Below are 18,930 nucleotides of genomic sequence, written 5' to 3' on the forward strand. Positions count from 1 at the left end.
AGCTCGCCCTGGCCAGGCCCTTGCTGGTGCAGAGGGTGCTCGCTCCCTGGGCGCTGCAGTGCTGACTGCTCCCAGCAGGGCAGGACGGGAGGGAAGTGGCCTGGGCTGTCCCTGCGGCGCTTTAATTGGAGTTGTGGCCTCCTAGCCCCCAAGTAGCCCAGACAAGCCAGGCTTCACCCAGCATCCTGGGGGGGGTGCTGCGCCGCGCCTGCCCCTTGCGCTGGCCACTGCCACCCAGCTCCCTGCAATGGGCCACGCTGTGCCCTGCTGCACCCCACAGCCGGAGGCTGCGACATTCCCTGCAGAACCCCTCACCCCCACCCACTCCCCGTAGAGCCCAGGGGGGCGGCTCCGCTCAGCCAGACCAGGGGCCTGCCGCGGCATTTCGGCAGAGAGCGGGGATGGGAATTGGGTGACGGTCCCTCGCCCGGCCCCTTGTGGGGGGGGCCTTGCGGCAGAGAGTGCGGAGCGCCCCTGCGCGACGCTCCCTGGGTCCCTTGGTAACGGCGAACGCCGCGGCGGGGGCGGGGAGCGGAGCTCGGCGCTGCTGCCCCGCCCGGCTCCGGCCTGGCCCAGACCGGCTCCGCCCGGGTCATTCACCCCCACCCCCACCCGACCCTGTGGCCATCGCGCGGGCTGCCCCGCCCCCCAGCCCGGTCGCAGCGCCCCCTAGCGGGCGGGGCCCGGGCAGGCTCCGTGGCGAGCTGCTCCCCGCCCGCCCGCCCGCTGCTGGGCCTGCCTCACGCCGCGCCTGCCGCCCACGGGTGTGAGCCGGGCCGCCCCCCCCCCCCGAGCCAGGCTCGCTCCAGCTGCCCCTGCCCGCCTGACACTGCCTCCACACTGCGGGGAGCTGGGACCGTGCCCCCTGAGCCAGGCTCGCTCCAGCTGCCCCTGCCCATCTCACACTGCCTCCCCACTGCAGGGAGCTGGGACCGTGCCCCCTGAGCCAGGCTCTCTCCAGCTGCCCCTGCCCGTCTGACACTGCCTCCCCACTGCGGGGAGCTGGGACCGTGCCCCCTGAGCCGGGCTCGCTCCAGCTGCCCCTGCCCGTCTGACACTGCCTCCCCGCTGCGGGGAGCTGGGGTCGTGCCCCCTGAGCCAGGCTCTCTCCAGCTGCCCCTGCCCGTCTGACACTGCCTCCCCGCTGCGGGGAGCTGGGACCGTGCCCCCTGAGCCAGGCTCTCTCCAGCTGCCCCTGCCCGCCTGACACTGCCTCCCCACTGCGGGGAGCTGGGACCGTGCCCCCTGAGCCAGGCTCTCTCCAGCTGCCCCTGCCCGTCTGACACTGCCTCCCCACTGCGGGGAGCTGGGACCGTGCCCCCTGAGCCAGGCTCTCTCCAGCTGCCCCTGCCCGTCTCACATTGCCTCCCCACTGCGGGGAGCTGGGACCGTGCCCCCTGAGCCAGGCTCTCTCCAGCTGCCCCTGCCCGTCTCACACTGCCTCCCCACTGCGGGGAGCTGGGACCGTGCCCCCTGAGCCAGGCTCTCTCCAGCTGCCCCTGCCCGTCTCACACTGCCTCCCCACTGCGGGGAGCTGGGACCGTGCCCCCTGAGCCAGGCTCGCTCCAGCTGCCCCTGCCTGTCTCACACTGCCTCCCCACTGCGGGGAGCTGGGGTCGTGCCCCCTGAGCCAGGCTCTCTCCAGCTGCCCCTGCCCGTCTCACACTGCCTCCCCACTGCGGCGAGCTGGGGTCGTGCCCCCTGAGCCGGGCTCGCTCCAGCCGTCCCGTGCCGTTGGAAGCACCTCTGCAGACGGCCAGGTTGTCCGGTGATTTCGGACATGGCCTCGGAGGCGGTGAAGGTCATAGTGCGCTGCCGGCCCATGAACGAGCGAGAGAAGGCGCTCAGCTGCCAGGCCGTGGTCAACATGGACAGCCCCCGGGGCCAGTGCTTTATCCAGAACCCGGGGGCCACTGACGAGCCCCCGAAGCAGTTCACCTTTGACGGGGCGTACTATGAGAGCCACAACACTGAACAGATCTACAATGAAATTGCCTACCTGCTGGTGGAGGTGAGTGAGGCCAAAAGTGATCTATGAGCCACAGAGATTCTCCATGGAGAATGGGTGGCTTGGGAGATTGGCAATGGCTGGCAAGGCCTTTCCATCAATTACTGCAGAGTTAAGGGCCGGCCCTAGGTTTTTTGCCACCCTAAGCAACTGCCAAAGCAAAAAAAAAAAGAGTCCGGAATGCCATCCCTGAAATTGTGCTGACCCAAGCACGTGCTTGGTTTGCTGGTACCTAGAGCCAGCCCTGGCAGAGTTTAAACTTTCATTAAAAAATTCTACAAAGTTTTAATCTTTATGGTTTTGAAGAAAACCTACTGAATGTGACCTCATGCTGCACTGTCTCCTTGATTCATAGATTTGAAAACCAGAAAGGACAATTGGGATCATCTAGTCTGGCCTTCTATATAACAAAAGCCATGAAACTTCCCCAAAATAATTCCTATAGCAGATTTTTTTAGAAAAAAAATCAATCTTGAACTGAAAATTGTCAGTGACCCTTGTAAATTGTTTGATGGTTATTTACTCTCATTGTGAAAATGGTACATCTTATTTCCAATCTGAATTTGTCTAACTTTGACTTCCAGTCATTGGGTTGTATTATATCTTTCTCTGCTAGACTGAACAGCCAATTATAAATATTTGTTCCCTATGTAGGTCATTACAAACTGTAACCAATCACCCCTTAACCTTCTCTTTGTTACACTGAATAGATTGAGCTCCTTGCATCTACAGTAGAACCTCAGAGTTACGAACTGACCGGTGAACCCCACACCTCATTTGGAACGAGAAGTACGCAGTCAGGCAGCAGGAGAGAAAAAAAAACAAATACAGAACTGTGTAAACATAAACTTCTAAAAATAAAGTCAACATTAGAGGTCCTTTGCACTCTTCTGACAACGTGCAGCCAAAAGGGCTATCTGGACCCGCTGATCTTAAAATGTCTAACTTTAGTAGCTGCTGTTCAACATCCTCCTGAGATATCTAGTAGTGGAATGGAAAGAGTGTAATAATCATCATATAATGAGACTACATCATCTGTTTTTTCCCAAGTACTGAACAGAAATATTTATTGGTAATTTCTACATTATTATTGATAATTCTACCATTTGAATTTAGCAATGAATGAGTACCATGGTCAAGATTCTTTTATGCTTCCAATATACTCAAAAAAACGTATTCTAACTTTGCTTAAATATACTTGCCATAGATTTCTCTGTGTGTCCCTTTTTTTAACTTCTGGTTTATATATATTACTATCAACTTCCCCCTTCTTTAATTTATTATGTATTATGTTTTTCATTTTTTATAGCTGCTTTCACTTCCCCTCTAAACCAGGTCAGTTGTTTAATCAGTACGGTCTTCTTCCTTGATTGTGGCTTTTGGGGCATCTAATAAAGTGTTCTTAAACAATTCCAAAATATGATCGATCATATTTTTCTAATTAAATTTTTCCTCCCAGCTGATTTGGCAGATAATTGTTTGCAGCTTTGTGAATGTGGCCCTTTTAAAGCACAAAGTATACATATTACTGGTTTGGACTTTATTCTGTTTGCACATTATAAATGTGACCAATTCATGGTCACTTGTACCTAATAGTTCTGTGATCAGTCCCTCTTTATCTGTCAAGATGAGGTTTAATTCAGAGTCATCCTGTGTTGATTGCAACACTTTTTGAGTTAGGAAATTGTCATCTATAATATTTAAAAATTCCAAGGATGTTTTAATACTGGCAGCCAGTGGAGGGATTAGCCATTGGGCCAATGGGGCTGTGCCCAGGAGTCCCAGCCAACTGAGGGACCCCTGGAAAAAATCTGCTGCCACCGGTGGAAGCCCAGAGGCCTAGCTGCCAGGCGGGCAGAGCTGGGGAAGCCCCCGCACCCTGACTCTTCTCCACGGCAGCAGAACAGGGTGGGGGAAGTCCCACACACACACACACACCACCACCCATCCCCAGCAGAAGCTGCTGGGCACCAGGGCAAGCCACCTCACCCAACCTGCCCTCCAGCAGAAGTGCTGGGTGGGCAGGGTGGGAGAGGCTCCAGTGCCCCAACCCTGGTCCCTCACAGAAGCGTTGGGGGGTGGCAGGGAAAGCCCCAGTACCTGTACCCCCACTGCGGCCCTGGGACAGCGAACCGCGGCCAGTGGGAGTTGCGATCGGCCTAACCTGCGAATGCAGCAGGTAAACAAACCAGCATGCCCCCTGGCCGGCTTCAGGCCAAAGGTTGCCGATCCCTGCACTACAGTAAACTGAAGAACATTAGCATAGTATTTCTCCTCTGCTCACTCAAAGGCATCTCTGAAGCTGGCAAAGGAGGGGATGACCTCAATCAGCAGGGGGCTGGGAGGGCTTCACAGCAGGGGGCTGAGCAATTCATCAGGGCTTTGCCCTTTTCCTCATTTACAGCTCTTCGCAGCCTCTCTCCCTAACCATGTTTCAGTCTCTGGTGAATTGGCATGTGGTTCATTTTTTTCAAAATCTCTGTTTAGTTATTATTGCCATTGCATCTGGGGAATCTTGCATTCAGTTTTTTTAAAAATCAGTAAATCCGTCACCCAGTGGTGATTTGTAAAGTTATATCTATTTCATGTCTTGCTGAGATGGGAAGGAAGGAAGGAAGGAAAGATCGCTCCAGGGCCAGTTCTGGTTTTTTTGCCGCCCCAGGCAAAACAAAAAAACCAAAAAAATCCGGCAGGCCTGCCGGAGCATGAAGGGAAGGGAAAAAAAAAAAACCTATGGGGCGGCCAGAGCGGCAAAAGAGAAAAGAAAAAAAAACCACACCTGCGGGGTGGCCAGAGCATGGGTGCAGGGGACTCCCAGCCCTGCAGACATGCCCTGGGCAGTGGAGTACGCACCCAGGCTAGCAGGGAGGAGAGAGAGAGAGAAGGGGGCAGCCAGGGCTTTCTTCAGTGAGGCGATCACCATGTCGCCTGCCAGGAGGGCTCCGCGCCGCTCAGGGAAGGAGGTGGGCTGCCCTGCTGGGCTTGCTACAGACCTGGCGCCGCTCCCAGCAGGGCACTCCCCTCCTCCGCACTGCCACCCCCTACAAAAAGAAAGAAGAGAAAATCTTGTGGGGATAGCCGAAGTGGCAAAGCAAAAAAAAAACAATGGATTGGAGGGGAGCCGCCCCTTGGAATCTGCCACCTCAAGCCGGCCCTGGGTCACTCCCTCCTTTAGCCAGCTTTGCAAAGGATGAATTTGAGTGAGTGCATGAGACATAACGTTCTTATCATTATTCTAGGATTAAGACTTCTCTTTTAGCCACAATCAGCTGGAGTTCCATTTGTTTCTCTGGTCCTCAGAGTATCTTCTGATCTGCAGCAAAAGTATCCTAATTTTCTGTACTATAATCAATGGGCCCTTCCTGTTTTGACCACCTCTGTTCTGTCAGCCCCTGGGGTTTGAGAGAAACCAGGGCATTTATACAGCAGTGAATTGTATTTTATTTTATTCTCTTTTAGTCTATGGCCTGAGCTAGGAAGCTTGTCTTTTGCCCCTACTTTTCTTCCACTTCAGGTTTATTTTTCTGGGTTTTGGATGAGATGTAAAACCAAGTCCTTGGTTTGTAGAAATAAAGATCCCATGGGACTTTCCAGAAGAAATTCAAAATTCCAGCTCAGGTGCTTGCGTTCCATCCATCTACAGATGACATTGCAATTTCTTTGCTCACCCAGCAGTTTCTCGCCTTCCCTATAAAAGCACCGTTAGGTGATAGAATAGAATCTTAGTAGCTTGATTCAAAACATGTGAAGGGACGAAGATAATGGCTATTATCTTTATGTTTTTCTTGGATTTTCCAGGGTGTTACTGAGGGCTACAATGGCACCATTTTTGCCTATGGCCAGACTGGCAGTGGGAAGTCATTTACCATGCAGGGCATTGTGGACCCTCCTACACAGAAAGGCATAATTCCCAGAGCATTTGAACACATTTTTGAGAGCGTACAGGTATGTAGAGACATGAAATGGCTGCTGTAGCAGGGACTGTAGCCCAGATCCTCAAAGGTATTTAGGTACCTAATTCTCATTGATTTCAATAGGAGTTACGTGCCTAAATATCTTTGAGGTCTGGGTCTATATGTTATAAGCTATTTATTAATAGGTTTTTCTACAGTATTCACCGCCATAGTATCTGAGCCCTACAAACATTAATGAATTTATCCACACAACCCTATGGCAAGGTAAGGAAGTATTATCCCCCATTTTACAGATGGGGAAACTGAAGCACAGATCAGGAAAGTGACTTCCCCAAGATCACACAGGAAGGCTGTCACTGAGCCGGGATAGAACTCTGATCTCTTGTGTTCCTCCTCAGTGCTTTAGCCACATCCTTCCCACCCCCAAATTATCAGGAGGGTAGCAGGAGACCTCATGTCAACTTGCCAAGAACTTCACATGATGAGTACATGAGTACTGAATGCAGTTCTGGTTGGCTGAGCGTGTATGATTCAGTAATGGGCATATGTAGAGTCCAACAGAGTCCTTGAGATTTGGGACTCAGGTGCTGTTTACAGCTCTACCACATTTACTGTGTGAGTTTTGGCAAATTAGTGTTTCTCTCTCAGCCTCAGTTTCCATATCAGTAAAACCAGGATAATGCCTAAATCTTAGGAAGTTGTGAGGCTTAAGTCATTAATGTTTGTAAAGTGCTGTGAAGCCCTCTGCTGAAGAGTGCTAGAAAAGTATAAGATACTTTTACTCCAAGCAGAATATTCTCAATGCTGTGTATTTACCAGTGTAAACGAGCCCCTCACACTAGGTCTATACTTCTCAGTGTCTATGTATTGTATGGCAGGAGTTTACAATCTGAAAGATCCCATATTATGTAAACTAAATCTGCAGACTAAGTATTTTCAAAAAAGCCAAGGGGGGTTAGGCACCCAACTGTCATTGACAGTCAATTGGAGTTTAGGTATCTAACTCCCTTAAGCACTTTTGAAAAACTTCCCCTAAAATCCCATCGCTTGTTTTTGTACAGTGTGCTGAAAACACCAAATTCTTGGTGAGAGTCTCTTACCTGGAGATCTACAATGAAGACATAAGAGATTTGCTAGGAGCTGACACCAAGCAAAAGTTGGAGGTGAGGAAATCATAAAGTAATTATGGCTAAATGAGGATATGCTTTAATTTGCTCTGACTGCTATCAGGCATGCCTAATAGAAATGAGAGAACCCAGCAGAGACTTTTTGCAGAAACTGAAACATGAAGCATTTGGGATGTGACAAAAACTGTTCTTATTATGTTTGGTGAGTTTTATCTACAGTCTGGTCCCATTCCCCCAAATCTAATACTTTCCTTTATTGTCTGAGACCCAGTTTGAATATACTCTTTTACATGAAAGTAGAGTGTGCTTCAAATCAATGTTGAAAGTTATCATCAATGTGTTTTTACCCTGACAAAAGGTTAAACTCAGCTTCTCTCCGCAATTGATTTCAAAGTTCTTCATTCTTGATGGTGGCTATTAGAATATGCAACTCACAAGACCAAACTTACTTCTGTTATTTTACGTAGGTATTTGAATTTAACTGAACACATATAAAAGAATGCCTGTGACTGGTGCCTGCCACCTTTGGCATCAATTTAAAATGCAATACAAAAATAATTACAAAACCACACACACTCACTCACTCGCTCTCTCTCGTGGGATCTGAGCCCAGACCCTGGAAGGGGTGTGTGCATGCCTGCATTTTCCTTTTTTAAAGGGGACGCTTTAGGTAGAGCCCTGGCTAGTAGCCACTAGACTTCACCAGAGCCATGGCGGAGTGGCAACTCCTGGTCCTGGGGTTAAAATATAGCTCTGTAGAACGGACCTTATCATCATTTGTCACTCCACCAATTTTGGTGTGCAAACTTTACCAGCAGTGACATTTTCTTCCAGTTCATTGATAAAGATATTTTGTAGCATTGGACCAAGAACAGATCCCTGTGTGGAGCCCCACTAGAAAGGCTCCAAATGCGTGATGAGTCCCCATTTAGAAGAACTTGTTGAGGTCTATCAATTAGCCAGTATGCATAAGGGCCGCAGGACTGGACCCAGGGTCCCAGCTTTGGGCTAGGAGGTGGGAATCTGCCTCAACTTTACAGGGAGGCATGAAAGGAGTTAGGTTGCTGAAAGTGGACACATGGAAAGAAGGGGTCAGGAGAGAGGATACACAGGATCATAGGGAAGGGGAAAGATGTCATGAAAACAGAGATGTAAGAATGAGAGGGATTGTGCAGACCCTTAAAGTGAGGCTGAATTGCTCAACTTAGAAGGAGAAGGGAGCCAGAGAAGGGATTTGTAGGAGTCTGGAAGAACATTAGGTTATGTCTAGTTAGGAATATAAGACACCTAACTGGATGGACCATTGATCTTGTCCAATGTGGCAAGTCCTATGTTACAGTGTCCAGTTCCAGTATGCTTCAGAAGAAAGTGCAAGAGGTCCCCAGTGGACCATTATAGAATAGCCTGCACATAGGGGAAGTTTCTTCCTGATGCCCATAAGTTTGTATCTGGTTTATGCACTGAAGCAGGAGGGTTTCTGTCCCTTATCCATTTTTAATCTTATCTAATGTGACCGTGGATGATCTTATTATCTTTAAAAATTGCTGATCCTTTATAGACAGGATACTGCAGAGGTACAACTCCCAATTGGAATGCATGGGAAAGGCAGGAAGTTTCAAAGATGTAGTACAATAAAATGAATACAGTTAATAATTCTATTGATTGTTGTTTTACAGTAGCTTTGCAAATCTCTGCCCTTCCCATGCATTCTTGTGGGGAGCTGCATGTCTTCTCTTCTAATTTACATGCCAGCAAGATTGTCAGTATAAGGAAAACCAAGGTACTAGCACCATCTGCTGCACAGAAGTGTTGAAACTGTGACAGAACTTTAGCATGTGCCTGGCCCTATAGGGGTGACCTGGTGGGTCCCCATTTCCTCTCTCTGCAGAGAGAGTGTGTGTGTTTAGGGAGAAATAGGGTTCACCATTTTAGAAAGAGCTTCCTGCACATTCCTGCTTTTTGTTCCACATCAGTCATGACATTGGTTTCCATGATGACTGCTGTTGGCACAGGCAGGGCAGTGCTTGGGCAGAACTGTTTCCACAGGAACACACGCTGGTGACAGCTTCTGGCTGTAGCTGCTTCTACAGAATAATTAAGTGAGTCAGTGTTCTGTGGAGACCCAAAGCCTAGGCAGATCTTCTGCCCCCTGCAGCCCTACATGTTTCTCCTCTGAGATCCCATTAGTATTATTAATTGTATTTGTTTCCTTTTAATGTCGGTGACTCCTGGCCACCCGTGCACCCCAGGGACTCACAGTCACTTGCCACGAAATAAAGCCCTGCAGTGAACAGGCCTCCCTGAGCTCTGCTTGGAAGACATCACACTCAGTTGATGTGCAGTGTCAAGTGAGTGGAATGTCCTTATTCTCCCCTAATAGGCCAAGTACAGCTTCCTCCCATGCAGGGCAGTGCCATTCCTTCAGCCGCTTAGAGATGGACATTGGTGAGGACTTCGCCAGGGACTAAGCTTCCACAGCACTCCTAACTTTAACCATCCCAGTCACCTGATTATCATATATCACAGTTAAAAGCTATAGTGTAGATCAGGGGTCAGCAACCTTTTGGAAGTGATGTGCCGAGTCTTCATTTATTCTCTCTAATTTAAGGTTTCGCGTGCCAGTAATACATTGTAACGTTTTTGGAAGGTCTCTTTCTGTAAGTCTATAATATATATAAATAAACTATTGTTGTATGTAAAGTGAATAAGGTTTTTAAAATGTTTAAGAAACTTCACTTAAAATTAAATTAAAATGCAAAGCCCCCCAGACCGGTGGCCAGGACCCAGATGAAAATCAGCTTGCGTGCTGTCTTCGGCACGCGTGCCAGAGGTTGCCTACCCCTGGTATAGATTGACCTAACCCTGATCCTGTAACTTGGTTACCCAGGCAGCCTAAGGCTTTAGCTTGGTTAGGGAACATGATCAAGGTCCTACCTACACTACATTTTTAACTCTCTCATAACCTGATTCTGTTCTATTCTAGATAGGTTCTTATGGTGCATTTATCACAGTAGTGTCAGAGTGCTTTCCAGCAGTGCATTAAGCAAGGCGACTAACATCTGTCATATATCTGAAATCACATCAGGATAACCAGGTTGTAGCTTGGTCCCCCGACTCAGTTATTTTGTGGTGTAGATAGGGTCCTAGTTGTCAGCTCAAATGATGATGGCCATAACTGTTTGCAGATGATTTCAAATACATTTGAAAGCCCCAATGAGAATGGAGTCCAAGTGGTGTTTGTGATCCTAGTGGGCTATTCTGATCACTTTTTCCTGTGATGGATTTGATGGATCACGCAAGGCTATAAAAGAAAACACATGTACTTTAGTAACATCTTTTATGAAAAGTCTCCTCTGTGGGAATTTTAGTTGCTGGGAGGATTCTATTAGAGATTTAATGTATTGGGGATATCTCTCTCCAGAACAGGACTTTGGAGTCACCAAAGAAAAACTGACACCCAGATTTTATACTTGTCCTGAACATGACGGGCAGGATTTTGAGAGTTTAATCAATGCCATGTAGATGCCCATGTGGTGTAGAGGGGATCAGTAAAACACCTAATATCAGTATCCCTCACTACTGTGTCTCAGGGCTTGTCTACATAGGTCAGGTTTCCCTCCCTACTCTGAACTTTGGGGTACAGATGTGGGGACCCACATGGAAGACTCCTTACGCTTATTTTTAGCAGCTTAGGTTTAAAAAAATTCCCCAGGGCACAAATCCCTTCCTTGTCCTTGGACGATATTGCTGCCACCACCAAGTGAGTTAGACAAAGATTCAGGAAAAGGATCACTTGGAGTTCCTATTTCCCCAAAATATCCCCCCAAGCCCCTTCACCCCCTTTCCTGGGGAGGCTTGAGAATAATATACCAACCAATAGGTTAACCTGGTGAGCACAGACCAGACCCTTGGGTTTTTAGGACACTAAAAACCAATCAAGTTCTTAAAAGAAGAACTTTATAATAATATAATACCTCTGTAAAATCAGGATGGAAGGTAATTTTACAAGGTAATAAGATTTAAAACACAGAGGATTCCCTTCTAGGCTCAACTTCAAAGTTGCAAAAAGCAGGAATAGACCTTCCTCTTAGAATAGGGAAAAGTCACAAGCCAAAACAAAAGATAATCTAATGCATTTCCTTTCTATTACTTACAATTTTTGTAATCTTAGATGCTTATTTCAGGTAAAGTTTTAGAAGATTTTTTTCTCCTTCCCCGGTCCTTCTCTGTCTGAGAGAGAAACACAAAGAGAACCCAAACAAAACCTCCCCCCTAGATTTGAAAGTATCTTCTTTCCTTATTGGTCATTTTGGTCAGGTGCCAACCAGGTTATTTGAGCTTCTTAACCCTTTACAGGTAATGGAGGGATTTTATGCTACCCTTAGCTGTATGTTTATGACAACATACCACTTAAATCAATGTAAGCTATGTTGTTTAGGGGTGTGAAACCCTGCCCCCCCCCGAGCAACATAAGTTACATTGACTTAAAGCTGTGTGTACGCTTCGCTATGTCACCATGAGACACTCTCCCAACAACATAGCTTCTGCCTCTCATTGTGGTGGAGTAATTTCGTTGATGGGAAAGTACTCTCCTGTCAACGTAATGCATCTTTATCAGATGTGTTCCATCAGCACCGCTGCAGCACGGTAGTGAAGACAAGCCCTCAAACACTTGATGTAGTCAACTCCCTATAACCAGAGACACGAGCCATTTGCTATGGCAGATGAAAACCTTGACATATCTTCTTAATGTTTGAAGTTGAAGACACAGCTATGGGGCAGCTCAGAGTAGGGGAGCAGGGCACCATGTGACACTGGAGATGCCTGAGTTAAGCAGCAAACTCTTGACTTTAGTTCCTGTTGCATATGGTCTGTTTCCTGGTTACAGCCAAATACAGCTGCCTGCCACATTACAGCTGTGTAGTGGGGTGGGGCAAAGTCTAATTATTGAGCACCTACTGAGCACAGTGCAACCTCCAAGTTAGTGGGAGATGTGGGTGCTCTGCAGGTACACAGCACCCCTCAGGAGTTGCTTCAGAGTGCTGTTCTGTAGCTGGCAATGAGATTTTTGCTGTAGTGTCCCATTATGCACATAACTGCCTTTTCCTCCTTTCATATGCAAAGCGTGTGCACTCCTCGGGCTCCTGGAAAGTTTCCAGAGTGGTCTGTGGTGTTTCAGAGTCTAGTGGTCCTGCTGTAACCTGTGTTCATGGATTCATAGATTTTAAGGCTAGAAGGGACCATTCTGATCATTGTGTTGTGCTCTTCCTGCTTGCAGCTGAAGGAGCACCCAGAGAAGGGGGTGTATGTGAAAGGACTCTCCTTTAACACCGTGCACAGCGTGGCCCAGTGCGAGCGCATCATGGAGACGGGTTGGAGAAACCGAGCAGTGGGCTACACCCTGATGAACAAGGATTCTTCCCGCTCCCACTCCATCTTCACCATCAACATGGAGATATATGCTGTAGGTAGGTGCCAGATTCCTGAGTCAGGCCTTTGGGAAACTAAGCATAGAACCTGCCTGTACAATCTGGTGGATAATCCCAGAATAAAAACTGGCACTTGAATACAGCTGAGCAAATCATTGATTTTTCTGTTCTATTGCTGAACCACAATATCTGTGGGGAAAAAATCGGTTTGTTTCTAAATGAAACTGAATGTTTTGAGTTTTTCTCACCAAAACAAGAACTGAAAACATTCCATGTGGGTCCAAATTAAATGTTTTGAATGTATGTTCAAATGGACATTTTCAAAATGTTTTGTTTTTTTCTAAGGTATTTTGACCTTTTCAAAAATTTTATCTGTTGTTTTTTTTGGGGGGGCCAAAACTATTTGTTAAATTTGATCGACATTTGCAAACGGTTTCAGAGCCCTTGAAAAATGCTTTTTTCAGTGAATGTACTATTTGCTGAAAATTTTCCCAGTTCTAGTCTTGAATGATTTTAGGTCTAGAATGAGAGCTGTGCCTTGGCACCAGCATTCACTACAGTGCAAAGTGACTGAGTATCTTTTAAATGGCTTTTCCCTCACTCACCCATGGAGCGGGGGGACAAGTGTCCTACACATTGTTTGGGAGCATATTTCCCTCTGTTTTTCTTTTTCTTCTAAAATCCTTATTTGATGCTGTTGAAAGGTGCTGGACTGACAGCCCCAGTGCCTGCAGGCCACACTTGCACTTGGAATTCATAGATTGTAAAGCTGGAAGGGACCGTTACTATCATAGAATCAGAATCATAGAAATGTAGGGTTGGACAGGACCCGGAGAGGTCATCAAGTCCAGCTCCCTATCCTGAGGCAAGACCAAAAAAACCTAGACTGTCCCTGACAGGTGTTCGTCCAACCTGTTCTTAAATAGCTCCCATGATGAGGATTCCACAATCAGCCTTGGAAACCTGTTCCAGTACTTAACTATCCTTATAGTTAGAAAGTTTTTCCTAATATCTTATCTAATCTCCCTTGTTGCAGATTAATCTAATTACTTCTTGTCCTGCTTTCACTGGACATGGAGAAGGAGAGGTTACTTACCTTTCTGTAACTTGAGTTCTTTGAGATGTTTTGTCCTTATGAGTGCTCCACTGCAGTACGCATGCACACCTCTAACTAGTCTTCTCCCTGCTTAACACAGGCCAGAGAACTTCACCCAGTTCTTCCTGCACTGAACCTACGAACTTTTGATTGAACTACAGCATATCTTTTAGACAGATACCTAATCTCAGTTAAAAGATCCCAGGGAAAGAGAATCCCTAGGTAGTCTGATCCAGTGGCGAATTACTGTCACTGTCCAAAAAATGTGCATTTTATTTCCGGTTTGGATTTTCCTGACTTTGGCTTCTAGCCACTGGACTTTCTTTATTCAATAAAGTATGGATAGCAACAGGGCAAGTTGCCCCCAGATATCACCATGCCAGTGTGTCTCAACCTGGACCTGAAAGGGCCACCCCTGTGAGAGAGAGAGAGACCATCAGTCTTCCGTGCTCCGTTCAGTCCTTGGCCTCTGCTGAGTGCTAATAGTCTGGTTTTATTTCCTTCATCTGTTCTCCATTCATGGGAAACTTGCACAATGTCTTCCAACTATAATTGCAGACGCTGCTGATAGGCCCTCATTTCCATGTATAGAGAATTTACTCACCAAACATTTACTAAAAATGGGGGAATGAGGGGTGACCCTCAGAATAACCCAATTAGCTGATCACGTGGGTGTTAACCGTGCCTTGGTTTGTTGAACCAGATCCTGCTTCACCAACGTCTATAATGTGGGACCCTCAAATCCTGACGTTAGCCTAAGAATCAAAAGTAAATGCTTACACTCCTCTCGTGTTCCAGGTAGGGCTTGGGTTGCAGTCTAAGGGCTTGTCTACATCAGAAAGTTGCAGCGCTGGTGAGGGAGTTACAGCGCTGCAACTTTGAAGGTGTACACATCTGCAGGGCACCACCAGCGCTGCAACTCCCTGTTTGCAGCGCTGGCCGTACTCCCGTTTTGTCTCGGGTGTAGAGGATCCAGCGCTGGTGATCCAGCGCTGGTAATCCAATGTAGACAGTTACCAGCGCTTTTCTTGACCTCCGTGGAAGGAGGAAGCCTCTGGTAATCAAGCTGGTTTCCTTTCCCGGTTTGCTCTCTCGGTCCCGGAGCCAGCCAGCAAACCGCAGGGAAGGAGACCTGCTTGCTCGGGGTTCCGGGACCGAGAGAGCAAACCGGGAACGCCGCGGTTTGCTCTCTCGGTCCCGGAGCCAGCCAGCAAACCGCAGGGAAGGAGACCTGCTTGCTCGGGGTTCCGGGACCGAGAGAGCAAACCGGGAAAGGAAACCAGCTTCGCCGCGGTTTGCTCTCTCGGTCCCGGAACCCCGAGCAAGCAGGTCTCCTTCCCTGCGGTTTGCTGGCTGGCTCCGGGACCGAGAGAGCAAACCGCGGCGTTCCCGGTTTGCTCTCTCGGTCCCGGAACCCCGAGCAAGCAGGTCTCCTTCCCTGCGGTTTGCTGGCTGGCTCCGGGACCGAGAGAGCAAACCGCGGCGTTCCCGGTTTGCTCTCTCGGTCCCGGAACCCCGAGCAAGCAGGTCTCCTTCCCTGCGGTTTGCTGGCTGGCTCCGGGACCGAGAGAGCAAACCACGGCGAAGCTGGTTTCCTTTCCCGGTTTGCTCTCTCGTCCCGGAACCCCCCTTGAAGCCGCCCAACAGCGCTGCAGTGTGGCCACATCTAACACCACTTGCAGCGCTGGTTGCTGTAAGTGTGGCCACTCTGCAGCGCTGGCCCTATACAGCTGTACTAATACAGCTGTAACAACCAGCGCTGCAAAATTTTAGATGTAGACATGGCCTAAGTTGGAATTATTTGTCTTGTTTAGAGGCTTTCAAAAAGTGGTACCTCTGTTTTTGTAGCCCAAACTAACAGGGTGAGAATGGCTTGTCATTTAATTAACTTGTTAGGGAAGCCCCATGCATTCCATGGCAAGCTGGACCTAAATTCTGTTTCAGTGTCTCTGGATTTTGCAGTGCTATAGTGCAGCAGACTGGAAATTCTGCATCCGTTTCATTTACATTTGAGATAGGACATTTTTACTGGCTTAACATGACAGTCGTAATCCAAACAGTATAGTGGCTATTTATTTTGAAATTAAATTACATTCATTTTACACGTTGCTCATGTTTTCAGTTTTTATGCCTCAAGATTTGTTATTGGCAATCCAGAACTGCATAGTAGAAAATGGAGGAGAGAGGAGGGTGAAATACGATATTTTGGCAGCTGTATATTGGACAGTCTGATTTTTGGGCAATTGGGGAGGGGTAGGAGCAAATTTGGGATTGTGGAAAAAGCACGTTAGCTGGATGTTTCAACTAAAATGACCATCAGTCAAACAGTTAACAAAGCTGATATTTAAACTGTCATCTTTAGGTTTCAGATTGGACCCCCATTAAGACAAATGGGGAAGATCAAGCTGTCTGCAGTCTTGGGAAGAAAGACAGCATCACTTACTTACAGTTCCTATTTTTAAGAATCCCTTCACAACAATGAGGTCTACAAAGACTTTTTAATGCACGTTTAGATTCCAGATTGCAAACATGCAGCAAGTAGTAGATTCTGTGGCAAATTCTGTGGCTGCAGATTTATGAAATACACAGGTTCCTTGCCATTAGTCCAGTGTTTCTCAAACTGGGGTTGCTGCTTGTGGAGGGAAAGCCCCTGGCGGGCTGGGCCGGTTTGTTTACCTGCCCCGTCCATAGGTCTGGCCAATCGTGACTCCCATTGGCCGCGGTTCCCTGCTCCAGGCCAATGGGAGCTGGTGGAAGCGGTGCAGGCTGAGGGACTTACTGGCCACTGCTTGCCCTATACAAGCGGCGACCCCAGTTTGAGAAAGACTGCATTAGTCCTGTCTGAGCAATCAAAGGAACGGGTGCTTCCCCCCTTGATTTGGTGGGAAGGAAGATGTTTTAGACTTGTCTCATGCTTCTGCTTCCAGAATTTGTTGATGGACTAGAAGAGAATTAGACAGTGACAGCCTGACTTTCCAACCTGCTTGCAGGCATTTTAGCAAGAGTCTGGGGACTTGTTACACCAGGGAAACTAACCCAGTAGTTGTATTGATTGAAACAAACAAGCTCCTTGGGTACAATTACTGGCAGGAGCCAAAACAACTACTTAATTTTTAATTGCCAGTTGCAACTTACAAACCCCCACTCTTCAGAGTGTCCATTTGCCCCAGGGCTCAGAAAGGAGAGTAAGAAGGGGTGGCAGTATATTCAAACTCCACCTATTTTCCCCAGTTTCACCCCCAATCCCTGAGCTGCCAGATGTTTCTGCCAGAATGATCAGTGATGAAACAGCTAGCAATGCTTTATGTCATAATCATTACAGTTTAGCGTCAACACCCCATTGTGATGAATAGGCAGTTAACTTCTTGGAGCTATTGTTTCTGTCTAACTGAGAACTCAGCTTTCACAAGATGCATCAGTTTATGCTTTGTTGACATTTGGAAGGTTTTCTTCACAGCCTTAATGTCTAGAAACTAATTTTTTGAAATGAAAGTTTAGATTTTGCAGATATTGATAACGCCATCACAGTAGTGCTGACTCTGTCGAACCCTTGATGCATTCCATTGTCAGTTTCATGCTGTTCTAGCGGCTTGTGGCCAGTTTTACTCTTAACCCTGGGTTGTGATGGCTGGTGTTGGGAATAGCAGGGAAAGGGATGTTTGAAATGAAGGATGATCCAGCACTTAGGGTGGTAACCTGGCACATGGAAGACCTGGATTCAATTGTCTGTGCCATCACAGACTCTTTATGTGACCTTGGACAGATCACTTAGTCTCTCTGGACCACAGTTCCTCATGTGTACAGTGGGGATACTAGCCCTGCTCAGCTTCATGGGGGTGAGGATGAATCCATGAAAAATCATGAGGTGCTGAGATATTGTGATAATAGAGGCCACATTATTTACCATAGGTAGAGTTTGCAAAGTCTGACTTCCTAGCCTAGTTTTTATTCACTGGAGAATCACTCTCCTTTTGTTTTATTTTCCTTAGTTCACTGAATGAGCATTTGCTACTTATCTAGCATCTCAGATGCTGACTGGCAGAATGGGGCTTAGGGAGGGACTAGGACAGTTTTCCACCTAGTGAGTTACTTGAAAAAGAGACAAATGCGTACCTTTAAAAACAACTTCCTTCTGGCTCAGAGTGCTCTGTATGCTTCCGAGAGTGGGGTAATTTATGGAGGTGCTGAGAGTCAAATGGTTCAATACACCCCTAATGAATCCGAGCACATTGGAGTTCTGGGGTGAAATTCTGGCCCACTGAAGTCTTTGCGGCCATGTTTTCACCCTGACCTTTATCCTTCAGTCCCTAGTTAGCAGGAGTGGACAGCATGCCCGCGCCCTGGATGGGGAAGGAGTGGCTCACATTGGAGAGAAATCCCCCTGGCCAGACTGGCAGCAAAGCTGATAGGTTCTGCAGGGAACTGCTTGCAGCTTTTCTCAGTCATGAGGATAGTCCTAGAGTTTAAGGCCAGAAAGGATCACCAGATCATCTGCTCTGACCTGTATATCAGAGGCCCTCAACACCACTTGGCACCAGCACACTAAACTCATCATCTGAAATTACACCAAATTATTACAGCCCACAGGAGACTAGCCTGTTCTATGCCACTGGTGTAGATTACACGGGACTGAGCTGCACCAGTGCCTGAGGCCCCACAATGGCAGGGAAGTGATTAAGTGAGAGAGACCCACTCAGCTCAGGGGCTTCTTAATTAACAGAGACTTGCCCAGTGCCCAGTGTTCAGACTTTCTGAGCAATTTGCAACTTGTGCAGTTTCAGCTTCTTTTGATCTTCACTCTACTTATTTTTGCTCACTTTTCTGTCCCTATTTCCCTTACCCAAAATAAGCAAACAGCAAATAACAAACTGATAACCACTTTGTTCTCTAGCCAGCACATTTACAACTCACTTAAAATCGCTACCAGCATTTCAAATCAATCAGCTGTGCACAGATCCTGCTTGATTTCGCCACTGTGACTGGTTCGGTCACAGAGACTCCCCCTTGAGACCTCACCTGATGTGCTGAGACTACCTCTGAGCCCGTTTTCCCTGCCAGCTTGGGACTTCAGTACGCTGTCTTGTTGAGCCAGACACACTAGCCTCCTGCAAACACAGACCCAGGTCTGAAGCAAGTCCTCCAAATAGTGCAGACTTAACTGAAAACAGCTTAAGAAGTGCTTCTGTCTCTAGCACCCATACATCAAGCTCCCATTGGGATCCTAAATCCATTTTACTCTGTATAAAGCTTATACGGGGTAAACTCATAAATTGTCTGCCCTCTATTACACTGATAGAGAGAGATGCTCAGCTGTTTGCTCCCCCAGGAATTACTTACTTACTCTGGGTTAATTTAT

General features: G+C 47.6%; 1 protein-coding gene across 3 annotated transcripts in view; it reads left to right on the plus strand.

Annotated features, from left to right (window-relative positions):
* Nucleotides 1-951: 951 nt before the first annotated feature.
* KIF17 (kinesin family member 17) overlaps nt 952-18,930 on the plus strand; it is a 42,674-nt gene continuing 24,695 nt past the window's right edge. For 2 of the 3 annotated variants that reach the window (XM_030537857.1, XM_030537859.1), the window contains exons 1-4: nt 952-2,011; nt 5,807-5,953; nt 6,984-7,085; nt 12,328-12,517. In XM_030537857.1, coding sequence (XP_030393717.1) covers nt 1,781-2,011; nt 5,807-5,953; nt 6,984-7,085; nt 12,328-12,517 — 670 coding nt within the window. In that variant the 5' untranslated portion in view covers nt 952-1,780. Of the gene's footprint in view, nt 2,012-3,001; nt 3,081-5,806; nt 5,954-6,983; nt 7,086-12,327; nt 12,518-18,930 lie in introns of those variants that run through there. The other variant, XM_030537860.1, reaches the window with a different exon arrangement.

The sequence above is a fragment of the Gopherus evgoodei genome, chromosome 18 (genome assembly GCF_007399415.2).
Source record: "Gopherus evgoodei ecotype Sinaloan lineage chromosome 18, rGopEvg1_v1.p, whole genome shotgun sequence".
NCBI classification, from domain to species: domain Eukaryota; kingdom Metazoa; phylum Chordata; order Testudines; family Testudinidae; genus Gopherus; species Gopherus evgoodei.